At 41.0% G+C, this 17,793-nt stretch overlaps 1 protein-coding gene across 1 annotated transcript; it reads left to right on the plus strand.

Annotated features, from left to right (window-relative positions):
- Positions 1 to 6,807: 6,807 nt before the first annotated feature.
- NXNL2 (nucleoredoxin like 2) lies at positions 6,808 to 14,407 on the plus strand. The gene is made up of 2 exons (XM_069001715.1): positions 6,808 to 7,179; positions 13,860 to 14,407. Exons 1-2 carry the CDS (start codon positions 6,878 to 6,880, stop codon positions 14,026 to 14,028), a joined length of 471 nt encoding a protein of 156 aa, XP_068857816.1. The 5' UTR covers positions 6,808 to 6,877; the 3' UTR covers positions 14,029 to 14,407.
- Positions 14,408 to 17,793: the final 3,386 nt, after the last annotated feature.

The raw sequence follows: 17,793 nt of genomic DNA on the forward strand, positions 1-17,793 counted from the left end.
GTGCAGGGGAAAGGTCTTTGGGATTTTACAGTGGTTAGATAAAACATGTACAATATAAATGACAGTGAATCCCAGCCTTAAAATAACATTCCCTTTATTCAAACAGCAAAACCAGAGATTTCTTATGAAAAGGAGCATGCTAGACAGAAAACTCTTAGGCTTTTGCAGGCTGCCTGCAAACTCCTGAGACAAGTGACTGCAATGAGGTCAACATGCTCTGCCAAAACTCTTATTAGGAGTTCCTGCTAGCAGCTGCAGCATAGCTACATTGGCAACTTGGTTATTGGCAGAAAATATTCCAGCTTCAGCACTGTAAAACTTACATTGGCTTCCCTAGGACCTGGTCCTCTTTTTGCTAATAAAGGATCACCTGAAATATGTGGTTTAATTAAATCATTCAGTCAATCTAGCTACAAGAGAGGCTGCCAACAAGGTGGGCAGGATTAGATGCAGGCTGTCCCTTCCATGACTGAAGACTCTATTCAAGTTTTGCCAGAAGAGGTTGTGCAGATGCCAATTACTTTTGTATGTGGCTATAAAATTACTTAAAGCAACTGAAACTGCTGATAAAATTCTGGAGTCCCTCCTTGTAGCAGAGTGCTTGTGACAATCTGGCCTTTTTCTGCAATCAAAAGCTCTGACAAAAAAACAGAATTAGATTGTGGTTGCTAGCAGCTGTAGAGGACTAGCTGGATTCTGCAGGAAGACTCAAGCAGCCTTACATTTCTCGAAAGGCACATAAATGCAGGATCTAGTATTGGATGACTATGACCCTGAAAGGAACGCATCTAGTCAGAGGTGTCTTCAGGCAAAAAATACCCAAACCAAACCCCTAAATGTCCACTTTGTTACACTAAACTGCCAAAGGGCAAGAGTGAAGTGAAAAGTCTGTCTGAACTCAAATGAACTAGAGCAGAATTTTACTAGTTTTTTCCATTTCTGCAGGTGCAAATGTTGTTCCTTGTTGCCATGAGCTGCTGCTGTATTAGATGACACCGCAGTGTTTCCCTGGCGAACCTGTTTGGAAGTCAGAAATGTTACAGCACTGATATTTAGACTATCTAGCACTTGGTAATTTGAGATACACTACTCAGGATAACGTTAAATGCAAAGGATCATTGAATCAGGCTTTTTATACTGCAAGGATAAGTTCATATACCTTTGCTAATTGCAAAATCTGTAGAATGGAAAGAATGTACCCTAGTGCTGCACTTCCTATAACAGACTTTTTGCATAGCAGGAATCTATTAATAGGGTTAAAAGAAAAAATATTCCTTGCAAACTCTCAATTCTAGCTAATTTATAAGCATTTATAAGGGCATTCTTTCACTCTTTCCACATGTGCTATTAATCTGCATTAATAATGCATATTGAACTGGGACACAGAGTTAATGTTGCAAACATTTATTTAAAAATTGTTATTGTAGAACCACAGTACATCCTGAGTTGGAAGGGACCCACAAGGATTATTGAGTCTAACTGCTGGCCCTGCACAGGACATCCTGTCCCGTGCCTGAGAGCATTGTGCAAACACTTCTTGAACTTCAGACCGCTTCCCTGGGGAGCCTGTTCCAGTGACAGCCACCCTCTGGGGTAAGAGCTTTTTCTTTATATCCAACCTAAACCTCCCCAACACAACTTCAGGCCATTCCTGCAATGAGGTCTCCCCTAAGTGGCTCTGGGCTGAACAGACCAAGTGACCTCAGCTGCTCCTCATATGGGTTCCCCTCAAGGCCCTTCATCACCCTTGTTGCCCTCCTTTGCATGCTAATAGCTTAATGTCTTTTCTATATTGGGGCATCCAAAACTGCACACTGGACCCGAAGTGAGGCCTCGCCAGTGCAGTTTTCTCTAATAATTGTTGCCGCTTATTGGTAAAAATCTGTTGCTTCAAAAAAGGGGGGAAAAAAAGAAAAGAAAAGAAAAGAAAAGAAAAGGAGGTATACCTTACAGTATCTTCTGTACTAAAGTGTTTTGATTACTTGGTAGCTGCTAAAGCTCTCATTCAGTCCTGATGATGATGGATGTCTTTGTGGTAAGAATGCTAAGCTACATCCCAGTATCTCTTATGGAAGAAAATTAAGATTCCCTAACAGGTAGCCCTTGATGTCTTCTACAATAAGCACTAGAGAGTTTAAACAAAATTAATAAAATTGTAATTAAAAAAAACCTGTGTGGTCCCTATTTGGTTAATTTTCCTACTTGAGAAAAGATAATGTTATTCTTTTGTGTTCGGAGGTTACGTAGGGGAAGCAGTTCCAAGAACAATCATGAAGGAACATTCACTAGGTACCTGTATCACTGCTGACTATGTCATAATGAGCTGTGTTTGGGTCTCCTGAACCCAGCTGAGGAAAAGGTGTTCCAAATGCATCAGCTCTAAGGAACGCTATGAATAGCCAATAACTACTTTAGTTGGCAGATTGTGTATGGCAAAATTTAATTTTTTTGGCTCAATAATTCTTTGTGCACTGACTTCTTTCCCTAGCTCATTGGTTAATGTGTTGGGTTGAGACCAAGAGACTTGCTACTCCTTTTTTTTCACTGTGTACATTGTGGAAAGTAACTTTGCCTGCCTTCTCACCAATAACTCAGATTATAACTCTCTCCTGTAAAGCACATAGTTATGTATTATGAAAATGAATTTTAAAAGCCCCAGCTATTTAATAAAATTTTATCAATGATTGCTACATATTTAGCTATTTAATCCACTGGTATGTTTCCTTTACTCTATGTGTTCTTGTCTCCTTTGGGGTCTGATTTTCTGTCTGGCTAGTATGCACACATAATGGGATTCACCGAGGCCAGTTGCTAACATGATTTCTTCAGGGATTGCACTACATACAGTATTGCCAAACCAGAGTTTATCTTGATTAGTTTTGCGACTTACATGTTTTCATCAGGGTATAATTAAATAGACAATGTGCTAATGATCAACTGAACACAGAGCCAACAAGGCCTCACCCACATCACACTCTCCTTTGAGTGAATTTAGTCAGCTTTTGCCTTATGGCTTCTCACTGGATGACTATATGGCCTGCCAACATCAAATGTGTTATGCAGGTATGCATTTCCTACAGAATGCTTAAGAATTATAAACAGACTGAAACTTGGTGTTTTATAACTTTTCACTTAAAAATCCAGTATCATGCATGTAACACAAGTTTTAAGAGACTGTTTATTGCAAATGTCTGTTGGATCAAATTCTTTACAAAGACCAGTGCTGGCTATGAAGAAGGTACATGAAGGAGAGAGCAAAGGGTATGTTCCTTAAAGACCTAGACAGGCTTTCAGAACCCTCTCACACTTTATCTTTTGTATGTCTTATAGGGACATTAACTCTGCCACTACAGGGGTATGGAATTACATTGCTTTGAGCACATACTGTATTTTTTTATATTATTTTGGAGTCAGCAAGTCGGAATATTTTTTACTTCTAGTTCATTTCTTCTGCATCTCTTTCTCAGCATGCTGCCCTATATCACTGAAAACATGACTTTATGATTCAGGCTCTTCATATTTTTTTTTAATTCTCAATTGTGTGTCAAAATCTGGAGATGAAATTAACTTCAGTGTTAATTGAAGAAATACAAGGAAAGTAGGATCATCTTTGCAATGTGAGCACAAATAATCTAAAAGTCTTGTGCTTAGATTAAAAAACAGGACTAAATACTGTTACCTTAAAATAATACAGTAAATTCAATAATAAAAAGCTCTTTTCTAGCAAAACCATAAATGCAATTTTTTGTGGTGGGAAGTTTTTATTTAATTTTATCCTGGAATTCCCCAGAGGTTTCCATTTCATGAGCACTGTTTGCAGGATTTCTGGTAGTGTCATGTCAGAGCTAACACACTACCTTGAGGCAGGACCACAGATTCTGTATAAAGAAGCTCCATTATTTTCATTCCCAGTGGAGATTAGAGGATGGAATTAGTCACCATAGTGTTAACACCTCTAACAAGAACAGTCCTAGAAGACATTTCTAACTGAAACAGGTCTTAGTCCCTTTGGTGTGAATCATAAAGTGAAACATTTCTTATTGGTCCATGCTAGTGTCATGGAGAACTGTCTCTGTAGTCAAATCAAAGGGAGGTGCAAGACAAGATTTTCCGTGGTATGCAGCATTATCAGTGAATCTTTGATGCCTTCACAGGGTTGATCACATTGAGCTTCCTGAGGGAAGGTATCTGATTTCCCATGCTTAGTAGCTGTTCCTCAAATAGCTTCAAGAAGTTTAATGTCACTGTCATGTACCTCCAGCTCTTCTCCCTATGGAGATGTAGGCAGCTATGAGCTTTTTCCTCCATGCCTAGAGGTCTCAAAGACAATCTCAGTATGTTCTTTTCTCATGGCACAGCACTGGTTCTGCCTAACCAGCTTTCTAACCTGTACGGATGAAACAGCTGGAAGATCCTTGGGTCATTGCTTTAGTTCATAATACCTGAGAAAATACACTTCCACCACAGATTGAAGGAGAAATTGGTAGTAATATCAATAATGTATGTACGGTAGCCTGAACTTGTGTGGAAACTTTTTTCCATGTTTTGGTGACTCTACAGGCTCCAAAGGCTATTACTCCATCCTGTTTCACAACGATCTCACAAGGCAGACCATATGGCAAATCAAAGACTCAGGTGAGCCTAAGTTCTCACCTGTACTATTTTAAGAACAGGCAAACTTCACAGCTCCTTTTGTCTTCTACTTTTGACATCAGGAGGCATTCTGAAGGGGGAACTGCACAAAACAGCACTTAAAATTTGGAGAAAGGATTGATGGGAGATATGACAGATGGGAGGACTACGTTGTTTTAATGTCACTTCTGTATTGGAAGCAGATGAGTATCTGAGTTTGAAAACAGCATAGCTTAACTCTCTGTGAAAATGGAGAAATACTGTATTGAATAAAAGCCACTTTTTTAACACCTAAACAATTCTTTTAGGTTTTCCAGTAGAATATCAGAATTGTAGTAACATATTAGTCCAGATATAGTTGGATGTAAATAAAAAGACCTGCTTTATAAAGATTAATGTAAAAGAATCTCTTCAAAAATAATGATGACTGAACTATTTTCTTTTAAATGTGTGAACTTTTGCACAAGAAGCAAATGGTATTTTAATTAGCAGTATATCTTAATAATAAAAGGCAAAAGGGGTAAGAGAAATGGCAGGAATGCATCTCCCAATCCAAAGTGACCCTGCAACCAGTTCTGATGAGCCTACTAAAACACCCACAAGATTGCTGTGTTACTTCTGAGGTTCATCTTTGGGCATTCTCTCACACGTTCAAATATTTAAAATGATACCTTGTTTTTTTTCACTCACGACAGAACGTAAATAAACAAAAATTTTGTGTCAAGTCAATGGAAAAAAGCACGTTTCAAAAAGACCTCAAAAGAAAATATACGTGTGGGAGAATACTTGTGCTCGGTTCATTCCTATACAAATTCAAATTGGAATTCTTGACTTCACTGTTCTTACTGTTCATACTATATGGTCAGAAGATGATCAGATGTAGAAATTGGACTTTAATTTCACTATGAACTTGGTTGCAATTTACCCAACCAAGCACTCGTCATGACTTACATCCATTCCATTCTAGTGTTCAGTATTTGAAATATAATATATACTCATCACAATTTTATCTTTTCCATAAGTAAAACTGACAGATTTTTTGAGAGGCTGCAGATTAAAACAGGAGAACAACTGAAGAGTAAAAACCTAGAATGCATTTGTGCACACAGTTTTAATGTGAAATATTTTTAAGCTAGCTTCATTAGACACTTGAAGTATCCATTATAAACACTAGAATTTATTTTGGGGAATACTGATAATTTTTTTAAGATAAATTCTCTTTTAATTGGGTATTGTGCAAGTCAGGAAAAGGAGACAATGTATCAGGTTTGATTATCACCCTATCGTGACCCTTTAATTAAACTGTAATTTAATACCCCTGCTGCCAAATTATCTTTCATATCCGTTTTTGCAGGTTGCTTTAGGCAGAAAAAAGATATGTTTGTAATATAATTTTTATTAATTCCTAACTCAATATCAACTGGAGGAAAAAAAGCATTATTCAACCCAAACACATTAGAAGTGCACTGGAATAAAATGAGAATTCCTCTTATCTACTTGGACAGAGAATAGACAGCCCCTTCTATCCACAATTCAGATAATTCTCCATGCTAAAAAAAAAAAAAAGTGCTGAACATCTGATAATAAAAAGTTTATTGCCAAAACTGACTAAGACTTGCGATGAGACCTTCAGGGGAGAGACGGTGAGCTCCTTGGCAAGCTGAAGGGGCCCGGCGCACGCGATTACTGTTTACATTTATCGGAAGTTCGACATCTTCAGCAAGTCTTGCTTCGACAGAAAGCCGACTCGGCGCTCCGAGGAGCCGGGAGAAGGGGCCGCGTCTCCTCGGCTGCCCCGGGCGCTGGGCGGGCCCGGGCGGTGGCGGGGGCTATAAAGGCGGCGGCGGCGGGGCCATGGGAGGGTGGCGGTGTCGCGGCGCGGCGGGGCGGTGTGGCGGTGTGGCGCTGAGGCGGTGTGGCGCTGAGGCGGTGTGGCGTGGCGGTGTGGCGCTGAGGCGGTGTGGCGTGGCGGTGTGGCGCTGAGGCGGTGTGGCGCTGAGGCGGTGTGGCGCTGAGGCGGTGTGGCGCTGAGGCGGTGTGGCGCTGAGGCGGTGTGGCGCTGAGGCGGTGTGGCGTGGCGCTGAGGCGCTGAGGCGGTGTGGCGCTAAGCCGCTGCCCCGGGCGGGCTGGCAGCAGGGGCAGGGAGGGTGGGTGCGGGGTGCGGGGCCGCGCCTGGGGAGCCCGCCTGGGGAGCGCTCGGGCTCGCAGCCCCCGCCGTGCCCGTCGCGGGTCCGGCGGTGCCAGCATGGTGGATGTGTTCAGCGGGCGGCTCCTGGTCAGCAAGGATGGCCGCAGCGTGGACCCCGAGGAGGCCCTGCAGAACAAGGTCGTGGGCTTGTACTTCTCTGCCGGCTGGTGCTCGCCGTGCCGCGACTTCACCCCCGTCCTCTGCGACTTCTACACGGAGCTGCTGGAGGAGACCGACCCCCCCGCCCCCTTCGAGGTTGTCTTCATCTCCTCCGACCACAGCGCCGAGGAGATGGTGGGCTACATGCGCGCCATGCACGGAGACTGGCTGGCCCTGCCCTTCCACGACCCCTACAAGCAGTGAGTACCGACGGCCCTCGCCGCCCGCAGCCCGGGCGGTCCGGCCCCTCGGGGAGCGCACGGCCGGCACCCCTGCCCCCGAAGAGGGCGGGCGGGGGGGCACCTGAATAGCCGTGTGCCGTAGCAAGGGAGTCCCTGATATAAAGGCTCCCCGGGACCTCCACCTCTGCCCCTTAGCCCGCGCCTGCCTTCCCGCTGAAGTCCCTGGAGCCCAGGCTGCAGCCTGTCCCGGCCGTGCCCTGGCCCGAGCCGCGGCTGCCGCAGGCTGGCACACGCTGTGACAGCTTGCTCACTTGGCTTTAGCCCGTCCCGTATGTAAAGAACGCGGTTTTGCGCGCTTCATTTGGAAACTAAAAGATCTTTGAAGGAGAGTTAGTTAAGACGCCAGGTGTTAACGAGATGACATGAATAGTGAGGTAAAATTAGAAGAGGATCAAGTGATTGCTTTTCAGCACGGCGGTAGTTGTTACTAAGGTTGTTCTGCATTGCCTAGGCTAGTGCTCTGGGAAAAAGGCAAAACTTGTAACCGAACTACTTGAAGCAGAGCAGAGCAAACTGTGAAGAATTTCAGACAGACACAACATCAGCTGGAGTTTAGCGGTGGCATATTGCACCTGGTAGCTGAGGTGTAAAATTCCTGTGCTGCTCAGTTTCCAAAGAGACATTCTTGTAGGCAGCTTACTCATGAAAACAGCAAAAGGAAAGGACATGACTGTGTGTAAGTAACGGCGTGAAGGATAATACCAAGAAGTGTTTTGATGACCTAGGTCAAGGGTGCAGACTCATTTGGAAGACTTACAGGAATCTGATTTATCTCCTATCAGAATAGACTGGGATTACAGGAGCACAAGTAAGATATTCAGGGTTACTGAAATTCCTCTACTGTAACTGGAGACTTGAAATACACGTAAACAGTGGTAAAGGGATTCCCCCCCCCCCCCCCCCCCTTTAAATAAATAGATTGTGGAAAATTTTTTTCCAGGTGGTATCAAAGTCAAGGAGGTAATGCAAATTTTAAATGTCGATTGGGTAAAAAAAACTTGCAGCTAAATTAATTTTTCTAATAAAGAACTCTATTCTAGTGCTTCTAGTAATTTCTAGCTTTCCTTTTAACTCTAGATCCATCCCAGTGTTCTACTAACACCCTAGTGTGTAACACCCCAGCAACTCACTCAACAGGAAGCACCTTTGCTAATCTTGTTTTTTCAGTGCACTTTGACAACCTCAGGAGCAAATGACTTGAAGCCAGGAACAATTTCGTCCTTTCTTGGCTCATTCCTGGATGTCAGCTGGCAATTGATGTTAGGCCTTTTTAATGACAGTTTCCACTGGCTTAAATATTGCTTTCTGTAGTTCTCCACAATCTTCCCAGGCAGTAATTGTATTTGATATCTGCTAATCATAATAGAATGCAGGCAAGTTTCCTGATGGAAATGTAGCACTTGAAGTCCCTGTACCCAGTCAGCTGCTCAGCATGGCCCACGGAAATGCGCTTACAGCTTCATCCTCTGTGGATTAGAGGTCTATTTCTGACTGCTCTTGCTCAAGTCATGCAGAGTGGAGGCAAAGAGATAGTTTAATTGGCTTTTCTGTGGCATCCTGTAATGTCCTTCAGAGTACTGTAGAGAAGCATGGCTTGTCCTGCCAGATGACTGTGAGATCACAGTGGCTTACTGAAGAACAAAGTGCAGAGGGATATGAAAAGGCAATGTTTTTGAAGTTGTGTTTGTTGCATGTAACAATAAAGGGCTGTGTGGAGATGTTCAAGGTGCTTAGGTTGGATTAACTGGTAGTTTGGGGTCAGGGGTACTGGTGAATCATTGTAGACTTAGAGCAGATGGATGTGTATTCACTAAATCAACTATAATTCTGGCCAGATACTAGTTCGAATTAATATAATTTTTAAAATTGGATTTAAAAAATAATAATTTTGTTATTAATATTTATTAACGTATTAATACTTTTAAAGTTCCACTGCAATTAATTGAATTGGTTATTGGTGTTTTGGATGTCTAAAGAAAGCATTTCAGTATCTCCAGTGAGGTTAAAATATCCTAGCTGGTGGCTTCAGTGTTTTAAGATACATAATTGCAGCATAGATTGGTTCTCTTCTAGACACAGCAGAGGCAATTTTAAGTATGCCATCTAAAATGCTTTTCAACAACAGAAGCATGGATTTTCTTGGTGATGAATTTTGTCTTAAGAAATAGCCAGCATTCCTGCTTGTAGTGTATGAAGTGTAACACTGCACTGTTATGCCTACCTTCAGAGAAGCAAAATACTGAATTCAAAGCAGGATCTCCAGACTCTTCTATGCTGTCAGTCCTATTTCCCAGAGGTGGGACTACTTCATGTGGTCTGTGGCATGACTAATAGGAAATATTGCTCCTGATTCTTTTGCTGTCTGCAGGTTAATATAAATTTATTTGTTGCCTGACAGGATTTTGATTCTTGAAGTGGGGTGTAAAGAAAGTCTGGTAGGAAGTGAGCACTTGGAAGAGAAAGAGGGTAATAGGAAATGCAGGTGTAGGACAGAACATGTCAACAGCAAATGCTGGTAAATAGGACTGATGTTTTAATAATGGTACACAAAGACATACTGCTGTGTTTGTACTGAACCCTGTGGTGGAAGGCATTATTCTTTGTGAGGGTGCCTGCTGTGCGCAGTAGATCTCGCAGGCTTCCAGGTAGGCAGGTGTTTACTGAGTCCATGGCCTGTACAGCTCAGTAAAAATTAGAATCACAGACAATGCCTGAAAAAGGAAAATAAAAGGGTTGTATGTACGTTTTATATTAAGAAGCTTTATGTATGAGGGTGGGTTGGCTCAGGCAGAAACATTGGGGAGGATGAGGTGTTAAAAAACAAAGGCAGAAGAATGTTAAGCGTCTGAGCGGTTAAGAGCGATTGCTTAGTTCTTACACTTTTTAGACTGCTATTGCAAAATCTCAGCAGACACTTTAAAATTGAATCCCAGCCATCTGACGTGCATGCTTACGCGACTAAGATTTAACAATGCCGAAATTTCACAGCTAAAAGAAAACACTTACGGCTGTGTAGTACAGGTCATACTGCTAGAAGCAGATGAGCAAGATGTCCATCACTTTCAAGTGACAGCATTTCCAAGTGAAAGCTGTTATAATTCAAATGTTGTCAGATACCCCATTACACATGTGTATAAAATTTACCATCTGTGTTCCCATGATTATATTAAATCTGCCCTGTGTTGTCTACATCTCAAGAACCGTCTTGCCTATAGAACTTAAACCCTTACACAAAAATACTCACTTGTCTTGTGAGTCAGCCTGGGTAGGCAGTCAGGCCTGAGACAGCTGCTGGGTCACTCCCTGCCCCCATGGGATGGGGTAGAGAATGTGAACAGTGAAAATGAGAACACTTAAGGGTTGAAATAAAGACAGTTTAATACATAAAGCAAAGCTGAAGATACACAGGCAAAGCAAGATATGGAATTCATTCACTACTTGCCATTCACTGACAGATGTTTAACAGTTCCCACCACAGCGGGGCTTCATCATGTAATGGTTCCATGGGAAGGAAAATAGGAAAATGTCCTGTCTCTGTATGCTCGTCCCTTCCCCCTTCTCTCTTCAGCTTTTACAGTGTTTTATGGTATGGAACATCCTTTGATCATTTGAGATCAGCTGTCCCAGCTGTGTCTCCTCGCAGATTCTTGTGCACCACCAGCCTACTCACTGGCGTGGTAGCATGAGAAACAGAAAAGGCACTGGTACTGTGTAAGCACTGCTCAGCAATAGCTGAAACACTGGTGTGTTCTCAGTGTGTTTTGGTACCCACCATGCGAGCTGCTGTGAAGAAAACTAGCTCCCAGCCATTGTCAGTATTATCTAGAAATATAAAATCTGTGCTCTCAGTAACTTTCATCCAGCCTTCTCATAAGAATCAAAAGATCTTGCAATAGCTATGACTTCCAGTTTCCCTCAATCTTAATGTCATATTTTTGGTATTTCACATGCAAATGTAGGTTGACCTTTTGTCTTCAAGCCTTGATGGTCAAGGTCTGATATCTCAAAGGATTTGGCTAAAAGATTCCCTGTGTTTGTACAAAGGTTACTCAGGCTTCTATAGCTATCTTATTTTTTATAGCTTCCCCTTCTGCTTTCTCTGCGTGATAGATTTTTCTAGTCAGTAAGACACAGTATACACCTTTACTCTTAAGTGGGAATAGCCAAGCAACTAACAATGTCATTATTTAAATCACTGTATTTTACTGTAGGAGAGTTGAATTTGCCTTTGAAGGACATGATATTTCTGTTTATGGATTAATGATATAATGAGTTGTTGTCGGAGTTAAGTCCCATGGCACGTGTGTCGTTCGTACAGGTGAGCCATGGGATTTTACATCCCTATTGGAGAAAATAATCTTAATAAGTTTTAAGAAGTCATTTTTGTAATCATCTGTCACATGTACACAGTGATCAAGAAGTGTTGCAGAACTCTTTCTGAGCCTTCTTCAGAGGGGTCCACCCATCTTGCAATTCGCACACAAATGTAAGCAAAATCTGTGCATGCTTCAGTCTGGTTTGATACAAGCAACCTTCCGGCCTAAGGCTGTTTGAACAAAGTGCTGTGGTGGGCTGGATGTATGTATCCCCTTAGGAAAGCAAAGTGTAAGATTCCTGTCTCCATAGAAAATTACCTTCAGTCTCCTAGTGTTCTGTCTCTGATTGCTACAGTTGTGTTTATTGTCCACTGAAACAATAAAAAAAGTCTTCCACCCATCTTGTTTGTCATTCAGGTGGTATGAGGTGATAGTAGTTTTACATGGCTTCTACTGAACTTGCTTTGGAATGTTTTGTTTTCTCCTGTTTTAGAAGATTTTGGAAAGGTCTATCGGGATTGTTGGTTGATTGCTTGTATTTCACAATTCACTGAGAAAGCAAACCTGTTTCCATACCTTATAATAGCTGCTTCCATCATTTTCCTGCATTACTGCTCAGCCAATGTAACGGCAGAGCAGTGTCCTCCACCTGTTTATTTTTATTGTCTTAAGGAAAAATACAGAAGGAAGGTACATTTCAGGAATGCCTTGTCTGGGTCAGTATTTCACTTAAGTCTTATTTTCTGTATTTTTGACTCCTTTTTTTTTCTGCCAGGAAATCACTGAGAATGTCTCTATATTAGTGTCATGTATTTTTAACAACATCTACATTCTTTTTCTCCTCAAATTTCTTTGGCATTTGAACTTCATACAGCAAATGCTCTTGCTTGTGGTTATGGCACTCAGACAGGATATTTCCACTTAGTATTTAAAATATGTTTTGAAAGAGATGTTGTTAATATTTTGGAATCTGGATATTCTGTTATTGCTTGTTTTGTGTCTATCCTCTGGTTCTTCTAAAGTTAGTGCAGAGGAGGAGTTGAAATTTTATTCTTTGGCAACATAGGTGGGTGGCTATTATTCCAAATATTTTGATTGCTCACTTTTCTACATGTAGAAGTTCTGTTTCATTGAGAGAGTTTAAGAAATATCTTCAGTCTCTTCCATTTACACAAAAAGATTATGCATCAGGCTTTAATGGTGATTGCAGGAAGTAGCACTATGGGACACTTGAGCATATTTTTAGGGGAATGAATGTCAAATGCTAATCTAAGTGAGATTCTTCTCCTGTCCTGTGAAAAGGGCCCAGAAGACATCTCATCAGATCTAGTAAAGGAATCTATGGATTCCTTTTCCTGTGGAAACTGCAGGCAGCAGTGAAGAGCAGTTACAGGAAGGATGCTACAACTCTCTGAACTCCCAGAGCTGTGTTTCACTATGTAGGCTCCCAACTGCAGCCTTGTTCATCTCCCTACACTACCCAATGCTCTGCCTCAAACTCTGAGGAAGCCCAGGCACTCATCACTTCTGCTCTCCCATGTGTCCTGGCCAGAGTAGCCTTCATAAGAGACTAGGAGCTTTCTTAAATTGTTCCTAATGGTGTGTTTTGTAGAAACTCATCGGGGGGGGGCTCGGATGGCCCGGCCGGTGACGGGCGGAGACGAGAGATCTCTATAAGCAGATCTTGGTGCACGCTGTTTATTGCAAAGGGCGTGGGTACAAGGGCACTGCTTAGAGCTGCCAGCTGCAGCTCCAAGCAGGCCCAAGGTGTAAGAGAGAGAGCAAGAGCAAGAGTGTAAGTAAAGGAGAAGAGCTAAGAGCTAAGAAGGTAAGAGCAAGGGGCTAAGAGTTAAGAGCGTAAGAGAGACGAGTTAAGAGAGTGAAGTCCTTGTTACAATACAATAAATCCTCTTCTGTACTGAATATTCTAATTCTCACTAGCCAATCTAATATAAGGTACAAATCCTATAGCATTTACATACAGCCTATAAGAGTTATTGCATTACCATAGAGTGTTACATTTTAACTCCTAAAAACTACTCCTTGGACCCCTTCTGCTGAGCTAGTAGGGTCTGCTCTGACCCTTGGACCTGTCTGCAAGCAGAGGGTATTGTTCTATCAAGAGGGGATTACCTTCAGCCGGCCAAACCATTGTTTTCTAGTTGTTCAGTAACTAAGACTTGATATCTCAAAGGTGGCTTTCATTTCGATGTCGCTTATAGTTTTCATAATCCCAAAATCTTTTGTCAGGCAATCATATTTATAAGGCTTTCCTGTTTCATCTTCCCCAACATGTTTTATTTTTAATTTTTTTCCTTTCAGTGATCTGAAGAAGAAATACAACATAACAGCAATTCCTAAGCTGGTGATTGTGAAACAAACTGGAGAAGTCATTACTGACAAGGGAAGAAAACAGATCAGAGACAAAGGGCTATCCTGTTTCCGGAACTGGCTTGCAGGTGCAGATATCTTTCAGAATTTTTCTAGCTAAAATGTTGACAAATAAAAGCAAGAAAAGGCATCATGGAAAACTTGGTAGAGCTCTGAAAAGACTCTTGCTTTGTTCAGAATGAGAAAGGTATGGCTTATTTATTTATCTTTGCTTGTAAACAAATTTTGGGTTTGACTTGAAGACCAGTTATTCCAGTGTAATAAAATGCAATTATTGTTATATTTGTATTGTTCTATCTACTGTATTTAGTATGAACCAAAGCATTCCAAATAATACTGGAGGACTTCAGAGGAATAGCCTGTTTAGACAGTAATAACAGGAACCTGTAAAATCTATGCAAACACTAACTTTGCAAAGTCAACACAGTAAAAATAAATGCAAAAACCTATTTATTTGATGACTTTTTTTTTCAGGTCATTAGCACATTTTATTACAAAAATGAAATTGTTTGCTTTAATAAATTACTGTTTATGAAATATGTCTCCTGTATTTTTCTTATCTACCTTAACAAGATAATCAAAAAATGTCATGACTTTTAAATAGAACACATTTGTTTGTCAGTACTGAGGAAGTATTCTTCTATTTTATTTTACTTTTTGTGGGCTTTATTTATATTTATTTATAGTCCTGCTTAGTTTTCCTTACCCCTGGATTTTAAAACCTGGCCCTATAAGCTTATTTTAGGATTGGAACTAGATGATCTTTAAGGGCCTTTCCAACACAAGTCATTCTACAGTTCTGTGATGTTAGCTCTCAAGTTGACATCAGGTCAGGTTAAGAAGAAACTCTTTTCCATCTCTTCTTTTGGCAAAATATGTAGAAGCAAACATGGAAAATTGTACCAGGGATCTCTGATGAATCCTCATGTTGTGTCTAAAGCACAGCCTGATTTGCTGTCTCTTCATGGTTGGGGTCCCAGCCCAGACATCCATGCAATTAATGAGCCAAAAAAACCCCCCACTTCCCATGCAAACCAAATGTTTGTTGATTAGAATTTAAATACTACAACAGAGTTATTGTTGGTCCAGTTGCAAGCACTTAGGTTAATAACACTTGAAGTCTGGTGTACTCAATTTGGAGAAAAAGAGCCTGTGCCCACCGATTGTCCACGCCAGTTGCGGGTACTGTCCCACCAAATCTTGTGATCCCAAGAGGGTCACAGCCCTCTAACTGCACCCAGAATTCTGACTTCCTGTCTGTCCCTTGGGCTATGTGTGTTAGTGCAGAGGCATTTCAGTGAGGTACCCAGGAGTGCTGGTTCCCCAGAATGTGGTTGTTCTACAGACATTTCTATGCATGCCTGTGCTTGAAGGGTTACCACTTCAGCCTTGTTTTGTTGATTGCTGTGTCTTGTCTGCAGTCATTGCCTTACTGACCCTATCCACGACTGTCTCCCTTGTTTGTTGAGGTACATTTGCCTTACCATGAGAAAACTTAACAAAGAGGGTCTGAAGTTTAATGTATGTGAATAATTGTATCATGTAATAACAAACCTGTGACCTTTTCTTGTAATGGAGGAAAAATAATTCTCTGGATAGTGCACCTGTAAAAAGTCATATGTACTTCACAATAGGTCAAAAAAATAAACTTATTCTGAAATGAAAAATAATAGCTCTAGAAAGTGCTCAGCAGGGTTGTGAGTTCTGAGCACCTTTTGGCTATTTTTAAAATTACATCTGGGTATACCACAGACAATTTCTAATTTTTGCTATATCATCATATAAGTAGTATTCAACTTCTTTCCTAATGAATGTTAAGCTCCTTGGTGAATTCTTTGTGCAAGTGAGATGTAAGCACTGCCTGCTGTTCTGAAACCACCTAATGGCAGATATCTTTCAAATATAAGATGAGAAAAGAATAATAGAAATGTTTCAAAAAGTTTTAAGATATGTTACCTGAATGTGGAATAATTCATATAGCAAAAGTATCCACTGCACCCTATTACCAGGTATCAGGTATTACTTCAGCCAAGACAGCTTGGTCCATTGTTTGTCTATATGCACATATATGAAAGAACTCAGTATTTTATAACGGAGATGGAGTTAGGCCTTTTGAATAACTGACACCAACTGAGTAACACGGGTTCCAAGCAAAATTCAGCTAGGAATTCATAATGATGAAACAAAGATAGATACTTTACAAAATGCTTGGTGTGACTTCGATAAGGAGTGTTGGTTTTACGCATCAGTGTTCGGAAGATCAGAAAATTTGTTTTCCTTGTCAGTGCTAAAATAATCCATGTTTCACCTGAAAGAAGTACAGGGTAGTGGAAAATATATTCTTATTAGCAATACCTTGTGAAATTAAAGAAGCAAGTGTTAGTGGGTCAGCTGTGAGGACTATTATTACTTGGAATGTGCGTCCATTAGAAATGGAACTTACCAGTGTACTAATCTTTGAATGTACAGAGTTGTCCCTTTAACTTTCTTAAATTATTTCTCAGTTCACTGATGGCTTTCTACCCTCTTTCTTTAGCCACAGTTAGCTTGAATATTAGTGAATACTAGTACATTTTCAGTGGAGGGGTGAAGAAAACCTCATTTTTCAAATACAACGATGGAGTGTAGCATAGTCATACTGGTTGATGCTGCACACTCTTAAAGGAGTCAGCTAAAAAGCAAGTAAAGTTAAGAGGAGGAGCATCCTTCCTTATTGCACTGGACAAGATATTGTCCATTATTACTAAATGATTTATGGATCAATATATGCTAAGATTGCTTAAGAACCAATGGTGTTGGATTTGTTGTAGCCTTTATGGAGAATTACTTCACTAGGAAAAGCAGCAAGTAAGTTGATACTTTGTGAATTGATAAACATCCTGAGTCTTGTGGACCCTTGCTGCAGGTGAGTGCTGCAGGCTTTCCTGTGACTCTCTGTCACGATGCGCTGATACAAGCGGGGGTCGTGATGGTTCGTTTATCGATCTCAGAGAGAGTGTAAAAGAACACAAGGGATTTCAGTTTTAATCAGAACAGTGCACCTTTATTGAGTGCCCAGATGAAGTTCAATGATCAATCTCATGATTCCCCAGTATTAAGAAATGCTGTCAGTGTCAGGTAAAGAAGTTGCTATGGAAGGTGCTGTTTCTATCCAAAACACCTTGCATTTAAACATAGTGGCACAGTCCCAAAGAAATACTTCAAAGAGAAGTTGAAGTAACGTAGCACAGGGGTGTTCCTACGTAGACTCCTCTCTGGGCAGGAACTGGGATGGGAGCCCTAACAATTCAAACAGATAAACAAAACGTAAGCAGGTTGTAAATAGATACAAGCACTCTCCTAGAAATGTTTGTTCTAGCTGTTCCAGTAACTGCCTACTTGGATTTGTAGGACATTGACAAATCAATAGATTCTTAGAACAATAAACAACCATTTTGCATAGGCAGTAGCTAAACCTCCCCAACCCTTCATGTACAAATAATCTTAAGTGCATGCACAGGGCTTCAAAGGACGTATTGTTCAGAGATTACTGGTTTTCCAAGTATAACGTGAGGGCACATTTCCCATGCAAAGATAAAATTTACCAGTATTGTTATACTTGAATCAAAATTATTTTCAAAGGAAGTTATTTTACTCAAGTAGGTGGGGCTTTGCCCCAGAACAAGGCCATTTACTGAGATTCTCTGCTTTGGTAGTAGACTCAGTTTGGTTTTGAAAGGCACTCAGATTTCTAGCAGGACTGCCAAAGTCCTAAGCTCTCTTCAACAGATAGCATGCCTGCTTAAGCACAGAAGAGGATGTTTTCAGTCACATTTCATTAATGCAGCCATCTACTGGTTATGCTTATTTCTTACTTGGAAATTAA

The sequence above is a fragment of the Aphelocoma coerulescens genome (genome assembly GCF_041296385.1).
Source record: "Aphelocoma coerulescens isolate FSJ_1873_10779 chromosome Z unlocalized genomic scaffold, UR_Acoe_1.0 ChrZ, whole genome shotgun sequence".
In the NCBI taxonomy this organism is placed as follows: domain Eukaryota; kingdom Metazoa; phylum Chordata; class Aves; order Passeriformes; family Corvidae; genus Aphelocoma; species Aphelocoma coerulescens.